Source organism: Globicephala melas, chromosome 18 (genome assembly GCF_963455315.2).
Source record: "Globicephala melas chromosome 18, mGloMel1.2, whole genome shotgun sequence".
Taxonomy (NCBI): domain Eukaryota; kingdom Metazoa; phylum Chordata; class Mammalia; order Artiodactyla; family Delphinidae; genus Globicephala; species Globicephala melas.
In genome coordinates, this window is record NC_083331.1 from 67,498,559 (window position 1) to 67,520,717 (window position 22,159).

The 22,159-nt window shown below is 44.3% G+C and overlaps 1 protein-coding gene across 32 annotated transcripts in view; it reads right to left on the reverse strand.

Annotated features, from left to right (window-relative positions):
- Positions 1–22,159, reverse strand: part of DOCK9 (dedicator of cytokinesis 9) — a 283,582-nt gene that overhangs the window by 156,557 nt on the left and 104,866 nt on the right. For 3 of the 32 annotated variants that reach the window (XM_030856845.3, XM_030856844.3, XM_030856843.3), the window contains exon 1: positions 18,912–19,170. The exons of 24 other annotated variants lie outside the window; for them this stretch is intronic. In XM_030856845.3, the coding sequence (XP_030712705.1) occupies positions 18,912–19,037 (126 nt within the window). In that variant the 5' untranslated portion in view covers positions 19,038–19,170. Of the gene's footprint in view, positions 1–18,911; positions 19,174–22,159 lie in introns of those variants that run through there. 5 more of the 32 variants (XM_030856840.3, XM_030856839.3, XM_030856841.3 and 2 more) reach the window with 3 other exon arrangements.

The window sequence follows — 22,159 nt, forward strand, 5'->3', positions numbered from 1 at the left end:
CACTAAAAGGTAGGCATGGAAACATCACTCCATTTGACTGAGGCTGGAAACTGAGGATCACAAATTGAGCTGATTGCCTGAGCGTCCCAAGTAGCCGGCAGACGGGACTAGAACCCAGTTTTCTATCAGTCAGAACCCTTCCTTCTCCAGGCTTCCTTGTTAAGGGTCTGTGCTCACCAATGCTCAACTATGGCACGTCTGTGGAGAGTTTATAAGCCAGCGTTTCTGTTAAAGACTGATGATGCATGTTAACCAGGAAAGCCCACAGAAGAATGGCATAAGGGAAATCTCAGGGAAGAATGAGAAATACAGGAAATCTCAGAGAAGAATAACACATCTTCTCTGGTCTTCGGGACTCCAGGACTGGGAAGATTTGAAACTTGTGCAAATCCTTAAGTTGCTCAACGAAGTGACTCCTGGAGACCTGACTGGGCAGAGGTCTTCGGCAGCTGCAGGGAGCACGGCCCCCGACAGGACCGCTGACTCCAAGGAAAAGGGGCCAATGGAGAGCAACTCACCTGCTACCTAAGTTAAGAACAAGGCAAAAAGCTCTTGCTTCAAACACGAATAACTGGCACAATGTGGATTCTACATGTGGATTTTAGGAGGAAGAAAGAAAGAAACTATCCGAGGAGAAAGGCTGAGAAGGGAGACTGACTGGTGAAGACAGAAAAGAAAAGAGACAAGAAGGAGATGGGGGAGAGAAAGAGACAAAAGTAACAGACACCTAGGCGTGGCAGAGGTAGAAGATGCAGGGATGGAGGAAACATAAGGGCAAGATAAAGAAGACAGAAAGAAATGACAGAAGAGAGGGGCTTGGGAGGCTTGAGGCGGACCTATCTACCAAACTGTGGGTCAAGAGCACAATCGCCTATTTTCCACTCTTTCTTTAAACTGATGATTCACTGGTTACAGCTGTTCAGTGTTCTTCAGCTCCACTAAGCTTTTCCAGCTGGTCACAAGTGTGGGGGACAGCCCACTAGTGTAGGAAACTGGCCTGCAGCATCACTGCTAACAGGAATGTACACTAACAGCAAAGTGAAATTAGGTTAATTATCAGACTGCCAGTCCCCTAGTCCTGGTTCAGAAGAAAGAGGTTTTATTAGCACAGAGCTGGCACATGGCCTTGGCTTTAAAGCCATCTCAACACACCTAAGTTCAATGCTTCTCCTGGTGACATAACTCCAAGAGTGTTGGGCTGCACCCCAGAGTCCTGCAATCCTTGCAACTGCCCGGCCATGAGGCCAGAGGAAGAACCTGGAGTCGGCGACATAGACATCAACGATTTACTGAACAGGGAATCCTACAAGCCAGAGGCCGAAGTCCCAGAGCAACAGCTGACCATGTACAGCTCACGGCAGGTAGGACACGACAGCAATCTTCGCTACACAGAGGAGGAGGATGCTATCAGTTATGGGGACATGACATCAGAAGGCTCCTCGGTTGCCAGGGGCACTGCTGGAACACATCTCCCTGCAGCTCTTTGGGCTAGCAACCGTAGTGAGGGCCGCGGTTTCCTGTTGATGACCAAACATACTGGAGCTGGTCTAGTCCCAGGGCTAGAACAGTCACTCTCGGACCAATCACACTGGTAGTTACTGACTAAACCGTCAACTTAGGAGAGGGAGGCAATCACGTGCATAAAGTAAGGGTGACACAGGGCAGGGTCAGGCAGGGGATGTACAAGACAGCAAGAGAGCAGCCATCTTATGAGTCCTGATTATACAAAGAGCTACTTTTTTTCTTTTCTATTGAGATAATTTACATACAAGTTCTTGATTTTTTATCTTCAAACGAAAAAAAATCTGAGTCCAGAATTACCCAAATTGATGAAGGGTCAATACTCCTAGAACGGCTCCTAGGCCATCGGAACTACCAGATTCCGGAACCCTGCACATTTACCAGTTTGAATTTTCAATATCCCAGGACACTGTGTCTCCCTAGGCATGATGGGGCTCGGCCAGCTCCCGAGTCTAGGACATTGAGAACATGTACAGTGCATGTACTGTGCATTTACAGTGTGTAGAAAATGTAGCTCAATCTACACATGAGTCCCTCAGCTTTCTCCCCCGTTTGGAGGTTAAAAGTCCTTATCTATGAACATTCAGTTCTCGGTTACTGTGAAGTCAGACAGGGCGAGGACTGTGGTACTTTCAGTCCACAACAGTCTACAACAGCGGTTCTCAAAGTGGGGGCCCGGGAACAGCACCTCCAGCATCACTTGGGAAGCTCACACAGATGTACATTCTGAGGCCCCATCCCAAGCCTGAATCAGAAACTCCAGGAATGGGGACCATGCTTGAACAAGCTCTCCAAGGGATTCTGAAGAACCCCTGGTCTATCATGATGACCCAGGAACTGTGCTGGAATTTGTAAATTTAGGGATGAACAAGGAACAAGTCCAGTGTTGAGCTCCCTAACCTCCTTGGGTTACAGACCCCTTTGAGACCATGGGGCCCCTCCCCCCAGAAATGTATATACACATTACTTTCTACATTTTATACCCAGTTTTGGGGGGAGGGTTGTCCCTCCCTGGAGAATAGCCATGGGACCGAGTCACAGAAACCCTGGACTAGTGGGACAGGCAGGCTCGTAAACACCTAATTCAGTATAGTGAGAGGTGCGGGCAGACGTTAATGCAGAGCTAGGGCGGGAGGTGGTGTCAATTACTGTCCACGGCTGCAAAGTTTCCTCACTTCACCAAGGAAGTGCTGCTTCACGAGTGCTGAGGGAAGAATGAGAATTCTTCAGGTGGGCAAGGTTTTGAACTCCTTAACGTGATGGCACAGCCCTCCTTGGGCAAGCAGGTGCACAGGTTCCAGTCACATCTCCAGCCCCGCGCGCCCATGACACAAGCAGTGTGGTTCACTGTCTCTGACAAGCCTGCTCCTGTCATTCCCCACGCCTATACACCTGTCAGAGTCCTACAGCCCTTCAGGCAGAGGTCCAAAGATGTTTTATTTTAGCAGCAGAATCCTTCCTCTAAAGAAACAAATCTGACAGAGGCAGAGATGCCGAAAAAGTTAAAGCGTAGTTGCTCTGGCCCCAGGGCATGCAGTGCATGGCCATATAACTGGGGCACCACCTCAACCCATTAAAAGGCAGCCTGTCCCGTCTCTGACCACTGCATCTGGGTTAGTAGCAGTCCTAGGGTGCAGTTCCTTCTGCCCTGCATTGAAATGACCCATGGACAGCTCATCTCCTCCACTATTAGTGCCTTGGGACAGGGCCGGGCCTCCTTATCTCTGTGCTCCCGCAGCATCTAGCCCAGGATCCAGAGACACATTGACTGTCATTAAGACAGCTGAATGCCCCTCACTTGCACAGACCCCTCTCCAGGCCCCATACACGTACGTCCCTGTTGAGTTCAATTGCTGCTTGGCATCCTGGTGTAGGAAGATTTACAGGAACATGGCCCACTATGTCGGTCCCCCAGTGTCATATAGGCAAATCGATATGAGGTGCAACACAGGGGCCATACTGCAATATAGGTACATCCCAAGGTGCTTGGGCCAGAAATGGTAGGAGGTGCTTGAGATTAGTCATTGCGCAAACTGAGAATGCCCCCAAATCACACAGCTCCTGTACAGAAGAAACCTAACAGAGGTTTATCCAATCCTAAAAGCTTATGTGATGTTACCAAATGTTGCAGAGCTAGAAGAAACTTTTCTAAGCTATGATTAATAAAATACAAAGTTCAACTAACCTTGCTACAGGAAAGACTGAACAACCTATTCTTGCCACACAGAATGATGATACAAAATCATGATCATATGAGAGGTAACAGGAGAATGAAGCCAAAAAATGCCAGGAAGAAAGTTATTACTGAGGTGTGCCAAGAGACTCATTGATAAAAATGTGTTTTCCTGTATTTCCGATGTTGATAATTTGGCTTTTTAAATTTTGTAATTTGTTGTGACTTCTTTTCAAATTCTAAATTATTCTAAACTCAAATTCTAAAACATTCACTTCCAGGCCAAATTTTGTATTTATAAATTTTATATTTAAAACTTCTAATTATTTTTCTTAAAAGTCCCCAAAATTCTAAGCTTCATTGCTCAGAAAACCTGGATCTGCCCTGATAGGGCCATATATGCCACACAGATATTGATCGAGTTGAAGGCAGTCTACAGTACAGTGCTTAAGAAAGCTGAGCTGTGCAGTTACGTGAGGTTGTTATTGGGCCTCACTGAGTTAATGTTCGACACAGCCTGGCAAACAGTAGGCACACAATAAATGTAACCATTATTATTATTATTAAATATGTTGCTTGCATGACAGTAATCTTAGTTTTTTGTTTGTTTTTGAGTGGGTGCTACACATACATTCAACTTCACCAATCTGTTTACAAAAACTTTCCTCTATCCTCCAAGGAACATATTAAACAGACAACAGTGGCAGGGACTCTCACAAAAAAAGGAAAAACAGAAGGCCGAATGCAGAGGAAACTATTAATATATAATAATAAATAGAGGTGACAGTGGAATTCAGGGACTGAGCCCAAAGAAAACCCGAATAGACGCTTACGTTATAAACTGAACTGAGTATTGATGAGGTTCGTGTCAGGAAGGGCTGAGAACAGTTGGGGGTCGGGAAGCACTTTAGACCCACCCGCCACGAGGGCAGCTCCATGAGATCAGCAGGATCTACACTGAGGAGGAGAGAAGGGGGGGGGTAAATCCCAAGGGACGCTGCTCATCGAGGGTTGTGTGGTGCTTCCGCAGGGCAGAAGATGGAGCAGAGTCACTGGGGCCCACACACGGTTTTCTATCAAAGAATCAAAGCCTTGGCTTCCTTGGAAGAGACTCACAGGAACAGCCTGAGGCCAGGGCCATGTGACCAGACGGTGGGGAGAAGCATCTCCACCTCAAGGGACATCATGGGCACAGGTAAGCCACTGACACCAAGGCCACCAGTCCCCATCTGCTGGTCAAAGCAGTGGGCAGCAGGCGAGCCTCCAGTGATCACGTGGCTCTCACGGGCGCCAAAGGGCGTGATCCACGTGCCCTCCCGTCCATCTCCCTCTGAGCCTCTCTGAACTCAGCCCTTCCTACAGCATTTGCTGCTCTGCGTCTGGCTGTTCAACAACCACGCAGATTGAAATTCCAGATCCACAGGCCATCAGAAGCCAGGGGATCTTCTGAGCGCCAAGAAAATGAGATTCCCCTGGAATCCAGCAGAACCGGAGAGCATCAACCCACAAATGAGTTCAGTGTTGGCCAAACATGTATGAAGCCTCAAAAACCATGGGAAGAGCTACACAAAAAGGCTTTCTGATTCTACTGCTCTTCCCTCTGACATGATAGCTTCCAGTGCACTTTCTAGTCATTTCTTGCCTTTGTGCGCCTGGTAATTAAATGTTAACACGAGCTGAAACCCTGAATGCCACTTCTTGAAATAGCAAACTGAGGAAATGGCAGCTCCTGGAGCACCCTATTTTAAGCAATGAGAAATGCATCGCTTCTGCTTATAAAGAATTTAGGACTTCCTTGATTTATCTGCAGAGCTATAAAAGCCACTCGACCAGCTGAGATAAAAATCCCTCACGGAACTGAGTCCATTTTCAAAATGGTGCACTTCTCAACATTGCCAACAGGACCCCAGCACTGTCGCTGGGGAGAGGGGGACGACACGGCCTGCAGGAAGGAGGAGAGGGCTTCTGCAGCCAGATGTTAATCAGCGTGGCCCCCGAGCCTTTCTGCACTACCGTCTTGCACACAACTCTCACTCACTCTATACTCGCACCGGGAACTTCTTGAAGTTGTCAGCTTTGAAGGAAAAGTCCTCAGCTTCCTATAATTAGGGTGGGTGCAGGAAATTAGCAGCTGCCCCCCTTCCTCATGTGCAAATGCTATTAGCAGTTACATGTTCCTTCTCTCCACAGATTTTCACTGAGCCTATCCATGCGCCTTGTGCCAGGTCTTTGGGACACTGAGATAAAAAGGACACACAGCCCCCACCCAAGAAAGCTCACAATTCCAGAGGGAAGGCGGATGTGTGAACAGTCCCGAGAAGAATGACAGCAGTGGGAACCCAGGAGTGGCACCTGACCCACTAGAATGAACCTGACTCCCCTCTCCCTCCCACTCCAGTTAGATTACAAGCTCCATGAGGGCAAAGAGTTCTATTTTATTTACTGTGTCTATATTATTTCTGCTTTGTCCAGCCCCTGAACAGCACCTGGCATAGCACAGGCACTCAGTGTGCAAAGGGGCCCAACAACGCGGGTGCTTCCTAAAGGAGGCGGTTAGAGCTGAGTGTAAGAGCTGAACGAGTCAGCCAGGATTCAGAGTGGACTGGGGGCTCCTGGCAGAGAAAATGGAGAAGGCAGGGAGTGCACTCACGGATGGAACCAGATTTTGTGGGGGCCTGAAATCTGTACAATCGAAGAGGGAAGGGGGTAAAGAAAACACAAAGTCATGAATAGGAAGTTGCTGGAGTCTCTTCCAGGGCCTGGTTGATCCCCTCTGAGCAGGGTGAGTTCAGGAAGCAGCGGGCAGTTCCGAATAGCTGGGCAGAGTTGCATGAAGGGAGCAGACGGCAGCTGGCCAAGGGCTTGGGGCACCAGTGTCTGCATCACTGGAAATCCAATGTGATGCAGAAAACTATGTTTACGAGAACTCCTTTCTGAAAGGGTACTCGATGCGGCTGCAAAGAATACATGGACAAGCCGCCTGAGGTCAGCAGCGGAACTCCTGGAATGGATATGCTTAAGAAACGATGGATAGTTACCCGCAGGGCCTTGGTTTCTCTGAATAGGTGGGAACACTGGAGTCAGAGACGAACAGCTCTGCACAAGGGGTCCCGTTTCACCTCTGCCCCAGGCAGCCCTCAGTTCCCCCTCTAAAATAAACAACTATCTAAATAGCATGTCGTTTTGGGTTTTTTTTTAGATTATTTATTTATTTTTGGCTGCGTTGGGTCTTCACTGCTGAGCGCAGGCTTTCTCTAGTTGCAGCGCGCTGGCTTCTCATTGTGGTGGCTTCTCTTGTTGTGGAGCACGGGCTCTACGTGTGCAGGCTTCAGTAGTTGCGGCACGCAGGCTCAGCAATTGTGGCACGCGGGCTCAGTAATTGTGGCTCGTGGGCTCCAGAGCACAGGCTCAGTAGTTGTGGTGCACAGACTTGGTTGCTCCACGGCACGTGGGATCTTCCTGGACCGGGGCTCGAACCCGTGTCCCCAGCATTGGCAGGCGGATTCTCAACCACTGCACCACCAGGGAAGTCCCATGAATAGCCTGTGTTTGAGGTCGTCCCAATGATTAGCTCACCTGGGGTACGCACATGTCTCAAAGCCACCCCTAGACTACAGCCTGTGGTGAAAGATGAGGCCACAGTGGCAGGCGGGCCATGTCGAGAAGGGCCCTAAGGAAGCCAGCAAACCGGTGAAGACTGAGAGACATAAAACTACGTCCATACATCTTCCAGCCGTGGAAAATGCCTCCCATCTCCTTGTAATACACATGGTCTTCTTCCCTTAACCCAGGACATTAGAACTTAGGAGACCATGGTAACCAACATATTGCTCCTTCAGCAATACATGCTCTTCTCCAGACTGTGGAGAAGTGTGTGTAGGAACAGTGGTCTCAGCAGCTGTTCAGAATCGTGCATGTTTAAAATGAGCAGGAGGTTCAGTAATACTAGAACTACAATTGTGCAAACATCAGAACCTGAGATTATCTGCTCTAGCCCTCTCGTCTTACAGACAGAGACACCTGGGAGCATGGATGGGAGTTAAGTGACTGTCCTAAGGTCCCAGAAAGAGTTGCTGGCAAAGCTGGGCCTGAATCCCAGGTCTCCTGACCCCCCAGACCATGCTCTTCCTGGGTCCCTGTTCTTCTTCTAAGCCTCTACATTTTAAATTTTGCAGGTTCACTGATGCACAAGCACGTGCTATAGAAAAGTGGAGGAAAAAGGGAGCCCTATCTAAGCTTGGACTGAGAAGAAAGCTCAAACCTGAGCATTAAACTGTAACAGCTGATGAACCGGAGAATGTCTAGAAGAACGCATAATGAACACCAGACTTGTACACATCTAAATATGTTTCTCATGCTGACATGTGGTGTTACACTCAGAACAGACTAACACCAAGAATAACACACTTGTGAATATAGTTTTTTATATTATAAACACTGATAAGATGTTGAATTCCCTTTTTACACAGTACTAAAAAGAGCACTCAAATGAGAAAACTTGTCACTGAGAGATTTTATTTAATCAGGCATGTCAGTATGAGCAATACCTGGACACTCAAAATCAATCAATTTAATGGAAGGATAAGTGCCTGGGTTTTGTATTTGTCATTTTTATAAATAACTGTGGTTTTCCAAAATTATTATCCTATTACTAAAATGAGCAGAATTAAAGACTCTATGAAAAACTGTCAAGTCAATAGCATCTAGAAAATGGAAAGGGAATTGAGATAATAATGAAGGTAATAACACCAGTTAACAAAAACCTGCACAACTGCTTGTATGTAGTCAGCTGTGCTCACTGGGGGTGCCAGAGAGAGCAAGGGATCTAGGGGGCTTCCTCTATGCCCTGTGCCTCTGGAGCACAAGGAGAGAACTGAGTGGAGAAGGGACCACCCTTGCCGACAGCACCTCAAGTGTCTTCTTTCTATCCTGACACAGGGCATGAGCCAAAGAGGGGTAAAGAAGGGTGTGAGAAGGAGAGAGAGAACAGGCGGAGAGCCTGAGGGACAGCTCTGCAAGCATCTCTCACACACACATCCATCCCAGCGACTAATTCTGGCTGCCATTTTTTCACATGTGCAAAGTGATGATGAAAGCAAAAGAGAAAGAGATGCACCATGGTAGGTGCCTAAATAATTCTATCTTAAATCTATACTACAGACTCTGTTCCAACTAATAATTTCCCTCCCCTTTTTTTTAGCATTATGGCCTGAAATTTTTAATTCTTCCTATGTCGATAAAAGTTATTTTCGAAACTGAAATAAAGAGGTTAAGTAATTAGGCTAAAGGGCTCGAAAAGCCAGATTGAGTCAGATTTCCAAACAACCTACTTTAAGCTACTTATCTGAAAATATTGGTGGCGGGGGATGGAATTCATAACACATTTCTGGTTCACAGGAGCTTCTGAGCATGTCATCACCAGAAAGGCAGTTCAGAGACCACCAAGGGCAGGTGTGGGGAGTTAGGATTGAAGTCCTGGTCCCCAAAATATTTACTACTGTTGCAGGTGGCGATAGGGGGATGGGGATTCCTTATATCAGTCCAGTGTTTCTCAAAGCATGGTCCCAGACCAGCTGCATCAGCATCGCCTGGAACTTTTTAGACATGCACATTCACCCTAGACCCACTGAATCAGAAATTCTGGGGGTGGGTTCCTGCAATCTGATTGTGATGTGTGTGTGACTGTGACGCCACCCAAGTTAGAGAACTACTCTACTAGTCTACCTACCTTTGTGTGTGTTTGAGAATTTCATATTAAAAAGTATTTTTTTTAAATCCTAGCTTGAGGGACTTCTCTGGTGGCACAGTGCTTAAGAATCCGCCTGCCAATGCAGGCGACACGGGTTCAAGCCTTGGTCCGGGAAGATCCCACGTGCTGTGGAGCAACTAAGCTCGTGCGCCACAACTACTCAGGCCCAGAGCCTGCGAGCCACAACTACTGAAGCCCATACGCCTAGAACCCATGCTCCGCAACAAGAGAAGGCACCGCAATGAAAGGCTGCACACCGCAACAAAGAGTAGTCCCCGCTCACCGCAACTAGAGAAAGCCCGTGCACAGCAATGAAGACCCAATGCAGCCAAAAATACATACATACATACATACATACATACATACATACATACATACACACATAAGGGAGCTTTCTAAAAAAAAAAAGAAAGAAAAAAATAATCTTAGCTTGACTCCTTGTTTGCTATGTGGCCTTGAGACAAGTTACTAAATCTCCATATCCACATCTGAAAATGGGAAAAGTACCAATTTCTCTTATCTTTATCACAAGGTTATTGAAGGGTTTCAATACACAGTGCCTGGTACAGAGCAGGACCTCACCAAATGGTGGTCACGGGGATCATACATAGTTAAGTGTCATTCAGATACAGGAGAATTTTAGTCCCTACAACATAAACATGCCTTTGCTGGATCACACATATATCTTCTCTTTAAACCTCCCCAAATTTCTTATGGTTGTATCATCACCATTTCACAGATGCGGAAACTGAAGCTCAGAGGGGTTACATGAATTAACAAAGGTCTCACAGATGGTGACCCATGGGTCTCCAGGCCCCAAGCCCAGGACCTTTCCCATCACCCACTAGCAAGACACGTGATGGAATTTCAGAGTTCCAGAACAGGAAGCGCTCCCCTAAATGCTTCCACTTCTCTTTGTATGAGAAATGCACAACACTGCTCTATACTGTGACGCTTCAGCCTGCACACCTCCAGCAAGGACAGAAATCTGAGCCTTTCTGCCCTGCTCTGAGATCTGGAAACGTAAGCTACACTGAACTGCCCAGGCTCCATGATCTCACGGGGGAGAGAGAAAAGGCAGAGTCCTTTCCTGAAGGATATTCATTTTCCATATCAAGTACATTACAAATCATACTCCAAACTATTAAATCTTCCTGAAGAATCAGGTTTGAATGTGAGGTTTTAATGCCATCAGGTAGAACCTCATTTACATTACCTCCAATACTTCAAGGACATGATCTTCACAAGGAAAACCCAACCTTAAACTTAAATCATGCATTTCCTCCCCACCCCATCCAATGACTCACCCACCAAAATGACAACTTTCTGGTTTGAAGTGTTTCTGCTATGGAATATGTAAGGTCATAGAGCTGCACCGTTCACTACAGTAGCTACTAGCCACATGTGACTATCTTGAATTCAGATGTGTTATAGGTGTACAACAGACACAAATTTACAAACACTTAGTATGAATAAAAGAATGTGTAATGCCTTGATATTTTATAAGGATTAAATGCCAAAATGATGATATTTTTGGAAATATTGGGTTAAAACTATATTACTAAAATCAATTACACCTATCGATTTTACTTTAATTTGGCCATAAGAAAATTTAAAATTACATATGTGGCTCAGGCTATATAGTTCTATTAGACAGCACTATTATAGACTGTATGAAACATATGTTTTTTTAACACACAGGTAATTTTTAATACTTCATGGCAAAACAAAGGACAGACCACTTCCTGAAATTTTCACTTGGGGACACAAGACAAATTTGGGAAAAACTACCCTATTAGGGACAAAACAGGTCGAGTCTTGGTCAAGTAAAGCAGGTGACCTACATTGTTCAGTGTTGCTAACAGGCCCCGCTTTCCTTTCTTTCCCCCCAGGAAGAGTGGTCTTCTTTGCCCTACATCTTGTAGGTCTCCACTACCCTTTCCACATATAATCAATTTACTGGGATTCTGGTAATAAGGTCATACAATGATTTTTTCCAAATGTTCTACAACCATTAAAGGTGATGTTACAGTTTCAGGTGTGGCTGATGAGAAGAAGTAGTACTCACATGGAAAGGGTGCTGGCTAAGAGCAAGAAATAGAAGAGTTTTGACCCTGGTCACCTAAGTTTGCACTTGTGTCCTCAAGTCACAAAGTGTTAGCTAACATTTTAATTTAGATCAAAAATAACAGAAGCAAAGGAGAGTTTGGGGGCACAATACCCACATCACATTTAGTCAAGCAGGCTCCTCTAGGTGCATCCTTTTTTACTTTTTGGCATTTCAACGTACTTGAATATTAGTGGCTAAAGTGATGAAGGTGGAAGAGGGAAGAATGAAGAGGGAGAATGATCCTCAGATCCTGTCTCCCCCAGAAGCCCTTTCTGCAACCTGTTCTTCGTATCCTGCAAAAGTGATGCTGAGAAGAAAAGAAAAAAAAGGCGGGGGGAGCTTTGACATTATGGCAGAGACAATACAAAGAAAACCATGGTTCCTGTGGGGCAGAAGCCCCCGCATTAGTGAGGGAGACTAGAGTACAAGCCTTAGCTACAACACAGCAGAGATGCATAATAACCTAACACGCTAGAATAATGATGCCATGATGGGCCACGGAGAACAGAGTCTATGGGAAGATGTGGGGAGAGAGTTTTAAAAGCTTCTTGGAGGAGCTGGCATGTGACCGGGACTTGAAGGATGAGGGAGAATGGTCGGGCAGTGAAGCCACGCCAGGCAAAAGAAGCACTGTGCCCGGGTGTGAAAGCACCCCCGGTTGAAGAATACAGGGCCTGGGTCAGGACGCATTTTGTAAAGTGCAGTAGATGAGGGAGACCTGCAAGCAAGTTCAGGGCCAACTTCTGAGGGTCAAGTGGGCCGTGCTTTGCCTTCTCTGTAAAGGCAAGTCAGGGGAGGGGTTTAGGGAGGAAATTAATAACCGTATCTGCGTTTTGGAAAGATTGGTCCGGTGGCACTTTGGAGCATGGCTCGAAGTAAGAAAAGACTGAATGGGGCTTCCCTGGTGGCGCAGTGGTTGAGAGTCCGCCTGCCGATGCAGGGGACACGGGTTCGTGCCCCGGGCCGGGAGGATCGCGCGTGCCGCGGAGCGGCTGGGCCCGTGAGCCATGGCCGCTGGGCCTGCGCGTCCGGAGCCTGTGCTCCGCAGCGGAAGAGGCCACAACGGTGAGAGGCCTGCGTACCGCAAAAAAACAAAAACAAAAAAAAACAAAAAAAAAAAAGAAAAGACTGAATGCAGTAAGTTGACCAGGGCAGCCAGACAACCCTCGGAGATGAGGAGTCTGGAGGACAGACACCACGACTACCTCCATCTGACAGAAACGCAATCTCAGCTTAGAAATGTCGAATGTTTAGAAGACACAGGACCCAGGACTCCTGACTGTGAGCGCAGGGCCCTTGGCACCACGAACTTCTGCTTCTCCCTTAGTAGTGACAGCTCTCCACGAAGGAGATCCCAAAACAGAATTTCAGACTGGCTCTTCCCCAAGCACCCGGCAGAGCACTCAGAGACCCACTAGTAAGCGGCACGTACATTTGTCTGGAAAGCGAGCACTAAAAACTTCTGAAGCCTCAAAAGGGTACTCTAAGAGCAACTTCGGAAGAGCTGTATGTATCACATTACAGGGATATTTCAAACTTCTGGAAAGTTGAGGATAAACTATAATTTCCAAGTCTTCTTGTTTCTAAAAATTATACTCAGTCGTGTCATCTGTAGGCTCAAGCCAGGTCTTCTTGCCTCTCTTGTACAGTAATCCCTGGTAACTGCAAATTTGCTACCACTTCTATTTATTTCTAGGTTTGCCAACCCACTGCACTCATCTTATTCATTACATTGGGTGGAAATCCAGTATCCCCTGTTTTACAGCTCCTACAACTCAAAACCCAAACGATTTTGGATAAACTAAGCTTAGAACCTGAAACTGAAACTCTAGGATCTGGATCTGACTCCATCACAGGTTATTATGGGACCAAAGCTAATGACCCTGAAATACAGAGCTTTAGCCCCAGAAGAGACCTTCGAGATTATTTACTACACACTTCTCATTTTACAGACGAGAAAAGTACTAAAGCCAGGGCCGGGCTGGCACGGAGTTGGGGAGGGAAGGGTGGTCATCCTCAGAGATTGAAAGGCAGATTCCAGACCAAACCTGAATCTGGTCTCCAAAGTGCTTTCTCTGAGACCACCCAACACCACCCACTGCCTGTGACATAGTTCTGCTATCTTGTATTTAGCCACTACCTGTCAAAGGGTAGAGCGCACTGGGCAAATGGCAGCCTCCTCTAAACACTACGGGGACCACGGTGCCTATTCTACTGATTAGGGAATAAACATTTCAGGGTTATCCTGGATCGTGCTGTAAATCAGTTAAAAAAAAAAAAAAAATCTAGGGGGGGAAATAAGATGTCTCCAGACTGTCAGACATTCCACCAATCTGTGCTCCTGTATAACGTTCCGGGAAGATGATAAAACGGGACACTCAAAAGGAAAGTGACGTAACTCCCAACTCCATCTTGTTCACGTTTCCAACTTCCTCAGGCATGACCATCCTCCTCTTTATTTTTCCGAGCTATTCAACTGCTGTTGTTCTGTCACTTTGAAACTGGCCTTCCTCTAACAATTTAAAAACTTTTTTAAGGACAGAGAATTTTGAACCCCTCTTTTCCATCTTTATAATCCCAATGTCAAGCATAAGGAATACACTCATTTTTGTTAATGAATCATACATATGTGTTCACTTATGGGTTCTGGAAAACCTGACTGGCAGCTTAAAACCCAGGCTCTGTCACTTCCTAAATGTATGACTTTGTGCAGGTTACCTAACATCTCTGTGCTCAGTCTTCTCATCTGTAAAAAGACTAATAATAACAGTACCTGCCTCCTGGAATTGGGAGACTAGCTGAAATAATGTTTAAACAGGTTTAAAACAGTGTCTGACACAAAACGAGGCACTATATAAATATTTTCTATTTTTATCCTTACAGCGGAAAAAAAAAAAAAGAAAGAAAGCAATTGCTATTACCTTGTTATAGAAAAACAGTGACCAGCCACTCTGCCTCCACGATGATGACAGACATGAGAAAAGAAACTCATTGGGGCTGGGTGGATTTTTATGCTCTGTACGAGCAAGCCTCCCAGAAGACATGAGTGGCTCAGCGCTGTAACGAGGCAGTGACACGAGCTGTGGAAGCTCCTTCTCTGGGGTAAGAGAAGCATGCACTTCCCAAAGATTCCTTCCACCAACCGCTCCACAAAATACGGTGCAATAGCTGGGCCTCAATCACACAGACTATTCATATGAACAGAGGTCCCTATGCCTTCAGTAAAGCAAGGCTAGGCCTGCTTTAGGTGCTAAAAAATAGAATGTGTCCTTGCTGGAGCTGATGATGATTTAGGTGTTTTCTGCCTAAGTGGAAAAGGATGGGTGAGATTAACACTCACTGTGCCTAAAAACTACCACGTGAAAAGCATTTCTGAGGAAGGAAGCCCCTCATTCCCCAGACCTTGCTGCCTGAGGAGAGGGAGCGTGTATCTCACTCACCCCGGTATCCCCAATGCACTACCCAGTATGTTTGACAAACCTCAGTACTTATAAATGTGGCTGAATGAACAAACAAACAAATGAAGGGGAAAACCAAAGAGCATAGTGAAGGCTTATGGCTCTGAATCAGTAAAATGTCCTGTTGTTTGTCACCTGGGAATATGTCATTACACAGAGCTTGAAGGAACTTCCTTCCTTTACCACTCAATATTAAAAAAAAAAAAAGAAACTACATATTAAGTATCGTCAACATAATATAATTAATTATTTCTAAAGACTTCTATAGAGATGCAGAAAAACTTTAGAAGAGCTTTATAAGTATAATTTAATTAACTCAATCACAGTCCTCTGAAGTCTTATAGGATATTGACAACAACATGATCATTACCCATAAGCTTAGCCTTCAGGGTTTGTACCTTAATTCGTTTCTGCTATTTCTAGAGTAATTAGAACTTAAGGGAGAAAAGGTTTCTCCAGGTAACGCACTGACTTGTCCAACCAGCAGCCCAGTCTCCTACTCCTTTCTACACTGGTACACATGCTCCTTTCTCATGTGGTCATTTAGCTAATCATTTGTTCTTTAAAATGTTAAAATAAGAACTCAGATTCAGTGTTTAACACTTGAAGATTCCAGAAAATTATAAAAAATTGGGAATCCCCTGGCAGTCCAGTGGTTAGGACTCTGCACTTCCACCGCAGGGGGGCACTGGTTCAATACCGGGCCACGTGGTGAAGCCAATAAATAAAGTTCTGATTGCTGTTTTTTAAAAAAAGAAAAATATCAGAAATAGAAAAGGTGTTTCTGAAAAGATACTTCTTTAAAAATACCTAAGGAGCATACCTAACACGTGAAAACGCAGCTCTCTCCATCTTCACATCTTACAACCTTCAAAATTCGCAAAATAAGACCTGTGCTGCAGTCCTCACCCGCCTCTTGAAAGTAACCCAATGCAAAGGCAACACACAGGACATATACCCCAGCCACTTCTGACTCTCTGAGGCCACACCCTTTTCCTCTAAATTGTTGAGCTGTAACAATTAGAATAAATTATTTCCAGGAATTACGTTAGAGTTTGGGGGGCAAAAATAGGTATTCAAATTCAGTGGGGTAACTAACTTGTAGACATCAAGAATATCCTGATTGTTCCCCTATTAGTCATTCACAACCCACAAAGTCATTTTTCTATAGGGTTGGCAGTGAGCCTGGAGAGGAATGGGGAAAATTCACCATGTACTTCCTCCTGTTTATTGTCACAGTGAAGGGACATGACCTACCTGCATAGGTGCCTGTAAGTTGAACCTTGCAGCCTCTGAAAATCCGTAATGTCCAAACATATACTTCTCTTAGAAACATTGACTTTACCTAGCATGGAACAAGTAGCCACTGCTAAGGGAAACTTAACTGTTGCCCTGGCAGAGGGGAAAGAAACACTGACTTCTGATAGAGGTTTTACAGAAAAAGCACTTCTGTCCAGCATAAGTGCTTTCAGATACGTTTACTAGTACATTCACTGTTAGTCACTCACAGCCCACAAAGCCATTTCTCAATGATTATACATTGCACTAATGGCAAAGAATTGGAAACAAATGGAATCAAATTATGGTACAGCCATTAAAAAGGATGGCATAAATCTATACGTGGTGACAAAGAAAGATGTTCTTGATATGTTCTGGGAGAAAATTAATGCATAAATTTATAGTACAATGCATTTTCCAAACACACACAATAAGTTATATTTTTATGTGCACAGGAGAAAGTTTTACACCAAATAATAAATGGCGGGCACTTTTGGAAATTAAAGGTAAGGGCACTTTACATTTCCCTATTTTACACTATTCATATTTCTAATTATATGCATTAATTACTTTTTTGCTTTCTAAACTACGTAATATTTTCCCCAAGGAGTGATTGTGTACATAACTAAAACCAGCCAAAACTTGATTTCAAAGTAAGTTACTTACAAGTAAACATTACAGACTTGGGGATTCTCAACAGGCACACGGGCTACTAACATAATAGTAACGAACAGCACTGCAACACACAGATCTCATGGCTGTGCTGGCATACTTTTAAAAAATCATCTTGCAGAAAAGCTGTATTCCGAACAGTGTGCTGAATTCTCATTTGTTGTGGGCAGTGAGAATCACAGGTAAGGAGATCTGCCCTGGGCAGAGGCTCTGCTTAAATATCCTTGCTTCTCTTATCTGGTAGTAGCTCTTTTTATCTTGCTTAGTTACCCCAATGGAATAAGAGAAACACCATCAGATAAGAAAAAGCTTCTTGTTGTATCACTGTTGCCTTCCCCTCTCCCTCACACCTCTCTCTGCAGGTGCACGGGCCAGAGCTCTCCATGCTGCCAGAAGCTTCTGGGTCCCCACAAGCACTCCCACCAGGTGCAGCTGCAGCCAGCACAGCCTTATCCATTACAGTGGAAAACGTACTCCCCGTGGAACTGCCTGGAGTGAGATTTGACCTAAACAAATAACTGGGACATAAGCGGCTGATTTTTTGAGCACAAGAAAGAGAAGCAAGTTTTTTAAAAGTCACTTGGGTGGTTTAAAAAAAAAAAATCACAGAGCATCTTTCTACAGTGTATTTAATCCTCTGGACAAATATTTCTACACATCTGGAGAATCACTGACAAAAGATTTTTAAGAATATTCACAAGGGAACCCAAACCACACAACTTCCTCCAAGAAATCATAAGCGACATCAGCTGGGAGCTTTAACCGGTTAAATCTATTACTGCATGGAAGCTGCTCAAGCTTCTCAATGGATAAATGAACTATTGTGCTAGCAGAATGGAATCCAAGATAACGAATAACATCTCTAAACAATGCTGGGAGCGGGGAGGGGGGCCTAAATCTCTCAGATGAAAACCTACAGTGAAAAAGCCCATCACACTTTACTGACTTTCTCAGTTCGTGGTTAGCAACATAATTTTGAAGGCAATGCAATATAAGGCAGTCTCACAGGTCAAAGGCAATTTAATTCAAATCAAATCCATTACAGAGAAGTTTAAGTTCAGATTCTTAAAGACATTAATTGAAAATTAAATTCATTAACCAAACACTTTATAACAGCAAATGAAGCTCCGTGTTAAAAAAAAAATCACTATATAACATTGCTAAGTACAAGTTTAACAATCCCTTTAACAGATCATTTGAAAGGCTCAATTGTCCCCACCACAGGGCATGTTGGTGGTTTTTTGCAGTTTGCTTAAAAAATTATGTGCCTTTATTGTACTAAAGAAATTCCGAGAGAGAACCACAACCTACTCACTGATGATAACAACAAAACCATTTTTCACATTCCTCCCTTACAAAGTCTACCGAAGCACTTAACCAAACTGCTCTGAGTTTAGCTAATGTTAAAAATAGAAACTTTTCTATTAACTGGTTCAAAGCTTAGGTTATTTCTTACTTTGCTCAATTCAAGGCAAACCTGTTAAAATGAGTGAGAATACATGTAACTAACTTCAGCAGTTATGTTCCTTAACACTCCCCCCATGTCATCATCATAATTTTCACAATCACATAAACACATAATGTAAATATGTTTTAATTTTGCAAAAGACGTTTTTCAATCCTATAAAAGGCAATTACAATGTGCCTCTTGGGTTTACGTTTGACAACAGTGCAGCTAGGTGAGACATGAACAATACATAGTTGTTCTATACAAAGGAGCCTCCTGGAAACCACATTCACCCACGAAACATCAACATATCTTTCCTCCCAAAGAAGAATCAAAGTGGAACTGAAGTCAATCTACAGGAGGAAACAGAGAAGAGAGTTCGCCAGAAACAGGCAAGGCAAGTTTAAAATCAAACCAGAGAGCCAGAGGCCCCGAGCATGCACACGCAATAAAAGCACTGCGTGGAGAAGACAGCAGAAGCCCCGTGGATGGGGCCCTCTTACCAGCACTGGCCCTGGGCTCTCTGCTTCCACTTCTCCCTGGGCTGCATCCTTGCACTGCAGGGGGGACTCGATCACCAGCTCCTTTTTGACATTTCTACTACTTGTCCTGAATTTATCAGCCTGCATCCTCGGCTGAAAACACAAGTCAGAAAGTCTGGCAACTGGGACAGCTGCGAGTCCTTGGCTGTGCAAGGCACCAGCATGCCAGGGGCCTGAGGACAGAAAGGAAGCTGACTTCCCAGGCACAAGTGGTCAGCCCTGCCGGCTGGGTCTGCAGAGCCCGCTAGGGTGGGAGGGCCAGCCTCCAGGGGTGTTACTACTGCTCGGAAAATGGGAGGTTCCCACTCATCGGCCAAAGGAAAACAAACCCCAAACTGCACAATGCACAGTGCACTGCCTCTTCGATAAAGGCCGGCCTCATCGTGCCTGCTCCACGCAGCGTGGGCCACATCCACCCGAATCAGAATAGTGCTGTGTTGAAAAGAAAACCAGTCACGGTTAGACTCCTTCGTAATTACTTCAAATCCGGAGCTGAAGAGAAGCTAGGTCATCTGGCTGTTCTAAAATTCTTAGTTTTCGGATGCTTTCCTTCGTGTTATGGCTCAACACCAAATGCCTGGCTGATGATCAAAGCAGGGAGGTGCAAACACCAAGGGGTTCCTGTAGCCGGCACCTCATGCGTGCAGATGTAAGTGAAGAGTTTCTCCCTGCACGACAGCCCGCGGCACACAAACTTAATTTACCTACTATTTTATAGTAGATGAAAGAGGAGGTCATCACACATTTTCACAAGATACCGCATGTCACAGTAAATTAAACAAAATACTACTTTAAATCCATCAATATGTATGTGAGTACCAATTTTAATAAGTCTGGTACTAGGTACTGAGAGGATCACAGTAAAAATATAAGGCAGAGTAGAGTGTCTCTCCCTTCCGGGAGTGTCAGAGCAAGTTGAGAAGGCAAGATTAATAGACATCATAAATAACAGATTCATACAATTAATAGAGATTTACACAAAAGCACAGGAAAGTAGATGGGTCACCATCCCATGGTTCAATGGTGATAGCACTTAAAATGTGTTTTCCCAAAAGCCTGCTATTTTAATCATTTCTTCAAATTACTAGTGAAGTAACTTTTAAATCATCTCAGGAAAAACCAAAACAAAAGTGTTAAGGGATTTATTAATAAACTACATGGAAAATGCACATTAAGATGGGATTAAATATTAATCTGTACTTCCTGGGATGCTGCAGATTTTCTCCCAATCAGTTATTCTTCTTGTTTCACTGAGACTGGGGAGAATTTAGCAAGAGTAATAATAGAAGTAGAAGTAAACAATGGAACGAGGTATCACTTAACAACAAGAGGTGCCACAAGGTATACAGGTGTATCTATCCAGGAAAATACAGAAACTATCACTAAGGTATAGGTACAAGTCTCTTCCTCTCCCGGTCAAGTGACTGAGGCTGAGAGGGCTCCGAGGGGGCACTGGGGGAGCCAAGATGGCGCCCTATGTCCACACGTTCTTCTTCCCACCAGGGCCCGCAAGGTCACCCCAGTCTCTGTCACTCAAACATCAGGAATCTTTCTGAGTGTGGATACTATTGGGTAATGAGTCACAAGGGTTCTACGAGTCCATTAAAAAAAATCAGTAGTTTCTATAATATTTTTTTAAACTACCCAATTCCTCAACCTTGGGTAATCTTTCAGGGTAATATAAACTCACCAAATCTGTGTTCCAAAATAATACAATCTATGGATTTTTAAAATCTATCTTTGGGGAGGGGACTTCCCTGGCAGTCCAGTGATTCAGACTCCGTGCTTCCACTGCAGGGAGCACAGGTTCGATCCCTGGGCTGGGAACTAAGATCCCACATGCAGCACAGTATATCCAAAACAACCAAACAAAAAAACCCACAACAAAAAAATTAAAAAGAAAAAACAAAAAAATTGTTTTTAAATCTATCTTTCAAAAGTTACAAGAGGATAGAAAAAAAAACCCAAAGAGCCTGTAACATAAATATAGATTTGAAATAAGTTAAATCAAAACTTAGAAATGTTCTATAAATCAGAGGAGGCAAGCCATAAGCACTAAACAGACAAACTGAGCTCTAGTAAAGCACAACATAACCAACAGTTGGAAAACCTTTTCAAAATGGCTCGAGATGTTCTAAAAAGCCCAATTCTTCCTCAAATCCCCATCATCATTAAGCCAGCAGAAGTTCTAGACTTTAAGGAGAGAACTGCTCTCCTATTTATTGGGTCAAAATACTCTGACATTCTGTAAGTAATGAGAAGGAATTTAAAAGGTTATTTATTTTATGAACACTGTAAGTGCTCACTGTGTCCCAAACCCTGCAGAGGTAATGTATTTAATCTTTATAACAACCCTATGAAGTAGGTAACATGATTATTCCCATTTTACAGATGAGGAAACTGACGGGCAGAGAGGTTACGTATGTGCAGAAGGTCACACACTGCATTGGCAGTATGGATGCAGTGTACACACTCTTCACCATGATGCTATGGTGAACCAGTTTTCTATTCCAACGATGCCAACAGCTAAAAAGCACAAATAGGTAAAAGCTACTGATCAACGATTAAAGATAAAGGCAGCATCTGGGTTTAATCCAATCGAGGTAATTTCCGTGAAGAGGTAAAACTGTAAAAATGGCATAGCACAGTGCCTAATACATATGTAGGTATTTATTTAATGGTAATTACTATTGCTGCTGTTGCTATTCCAATCTGAAGAAATTAACCTTAGTCTTAAATTCAGGACTTTGGCTGTGTGATCTGAAACGACAACTCCGCCTACTGTGTTGCTACAACACATCACAAAGCGCTTAGGCAATTTAAAATCCACCGCTCTTCCCTCTTTGCGGCTTGATTGTGACAACAGCCTTCAAACAGTTGTCTTGATCCCCCTGTTTGCATGCCATGAGCATCTTCTTCTTTAAGTTTTTCTATACTTTTCAAAACTTTAGCCATGAATTTACATTTCTTTTGTAATCAAGGAAAAAACTCTGAATTGGCCCTGAGCTTCCAGGTAGCCAAGACAGAAAGGCAAACATAATCAGTTCCATAATTCATATCAAAACAAAAAAACATACCAAGCTGTAAGGCAAGTAAATTTTTTGAAGTTTCTCACACAGAGAGTTACAGAAAAGAGAACTGATTAATGTCTAGACAAGGTTCTCAACATGTTTATAGGAAATGCAGCAGCAAAATTCACACAGCTTTCT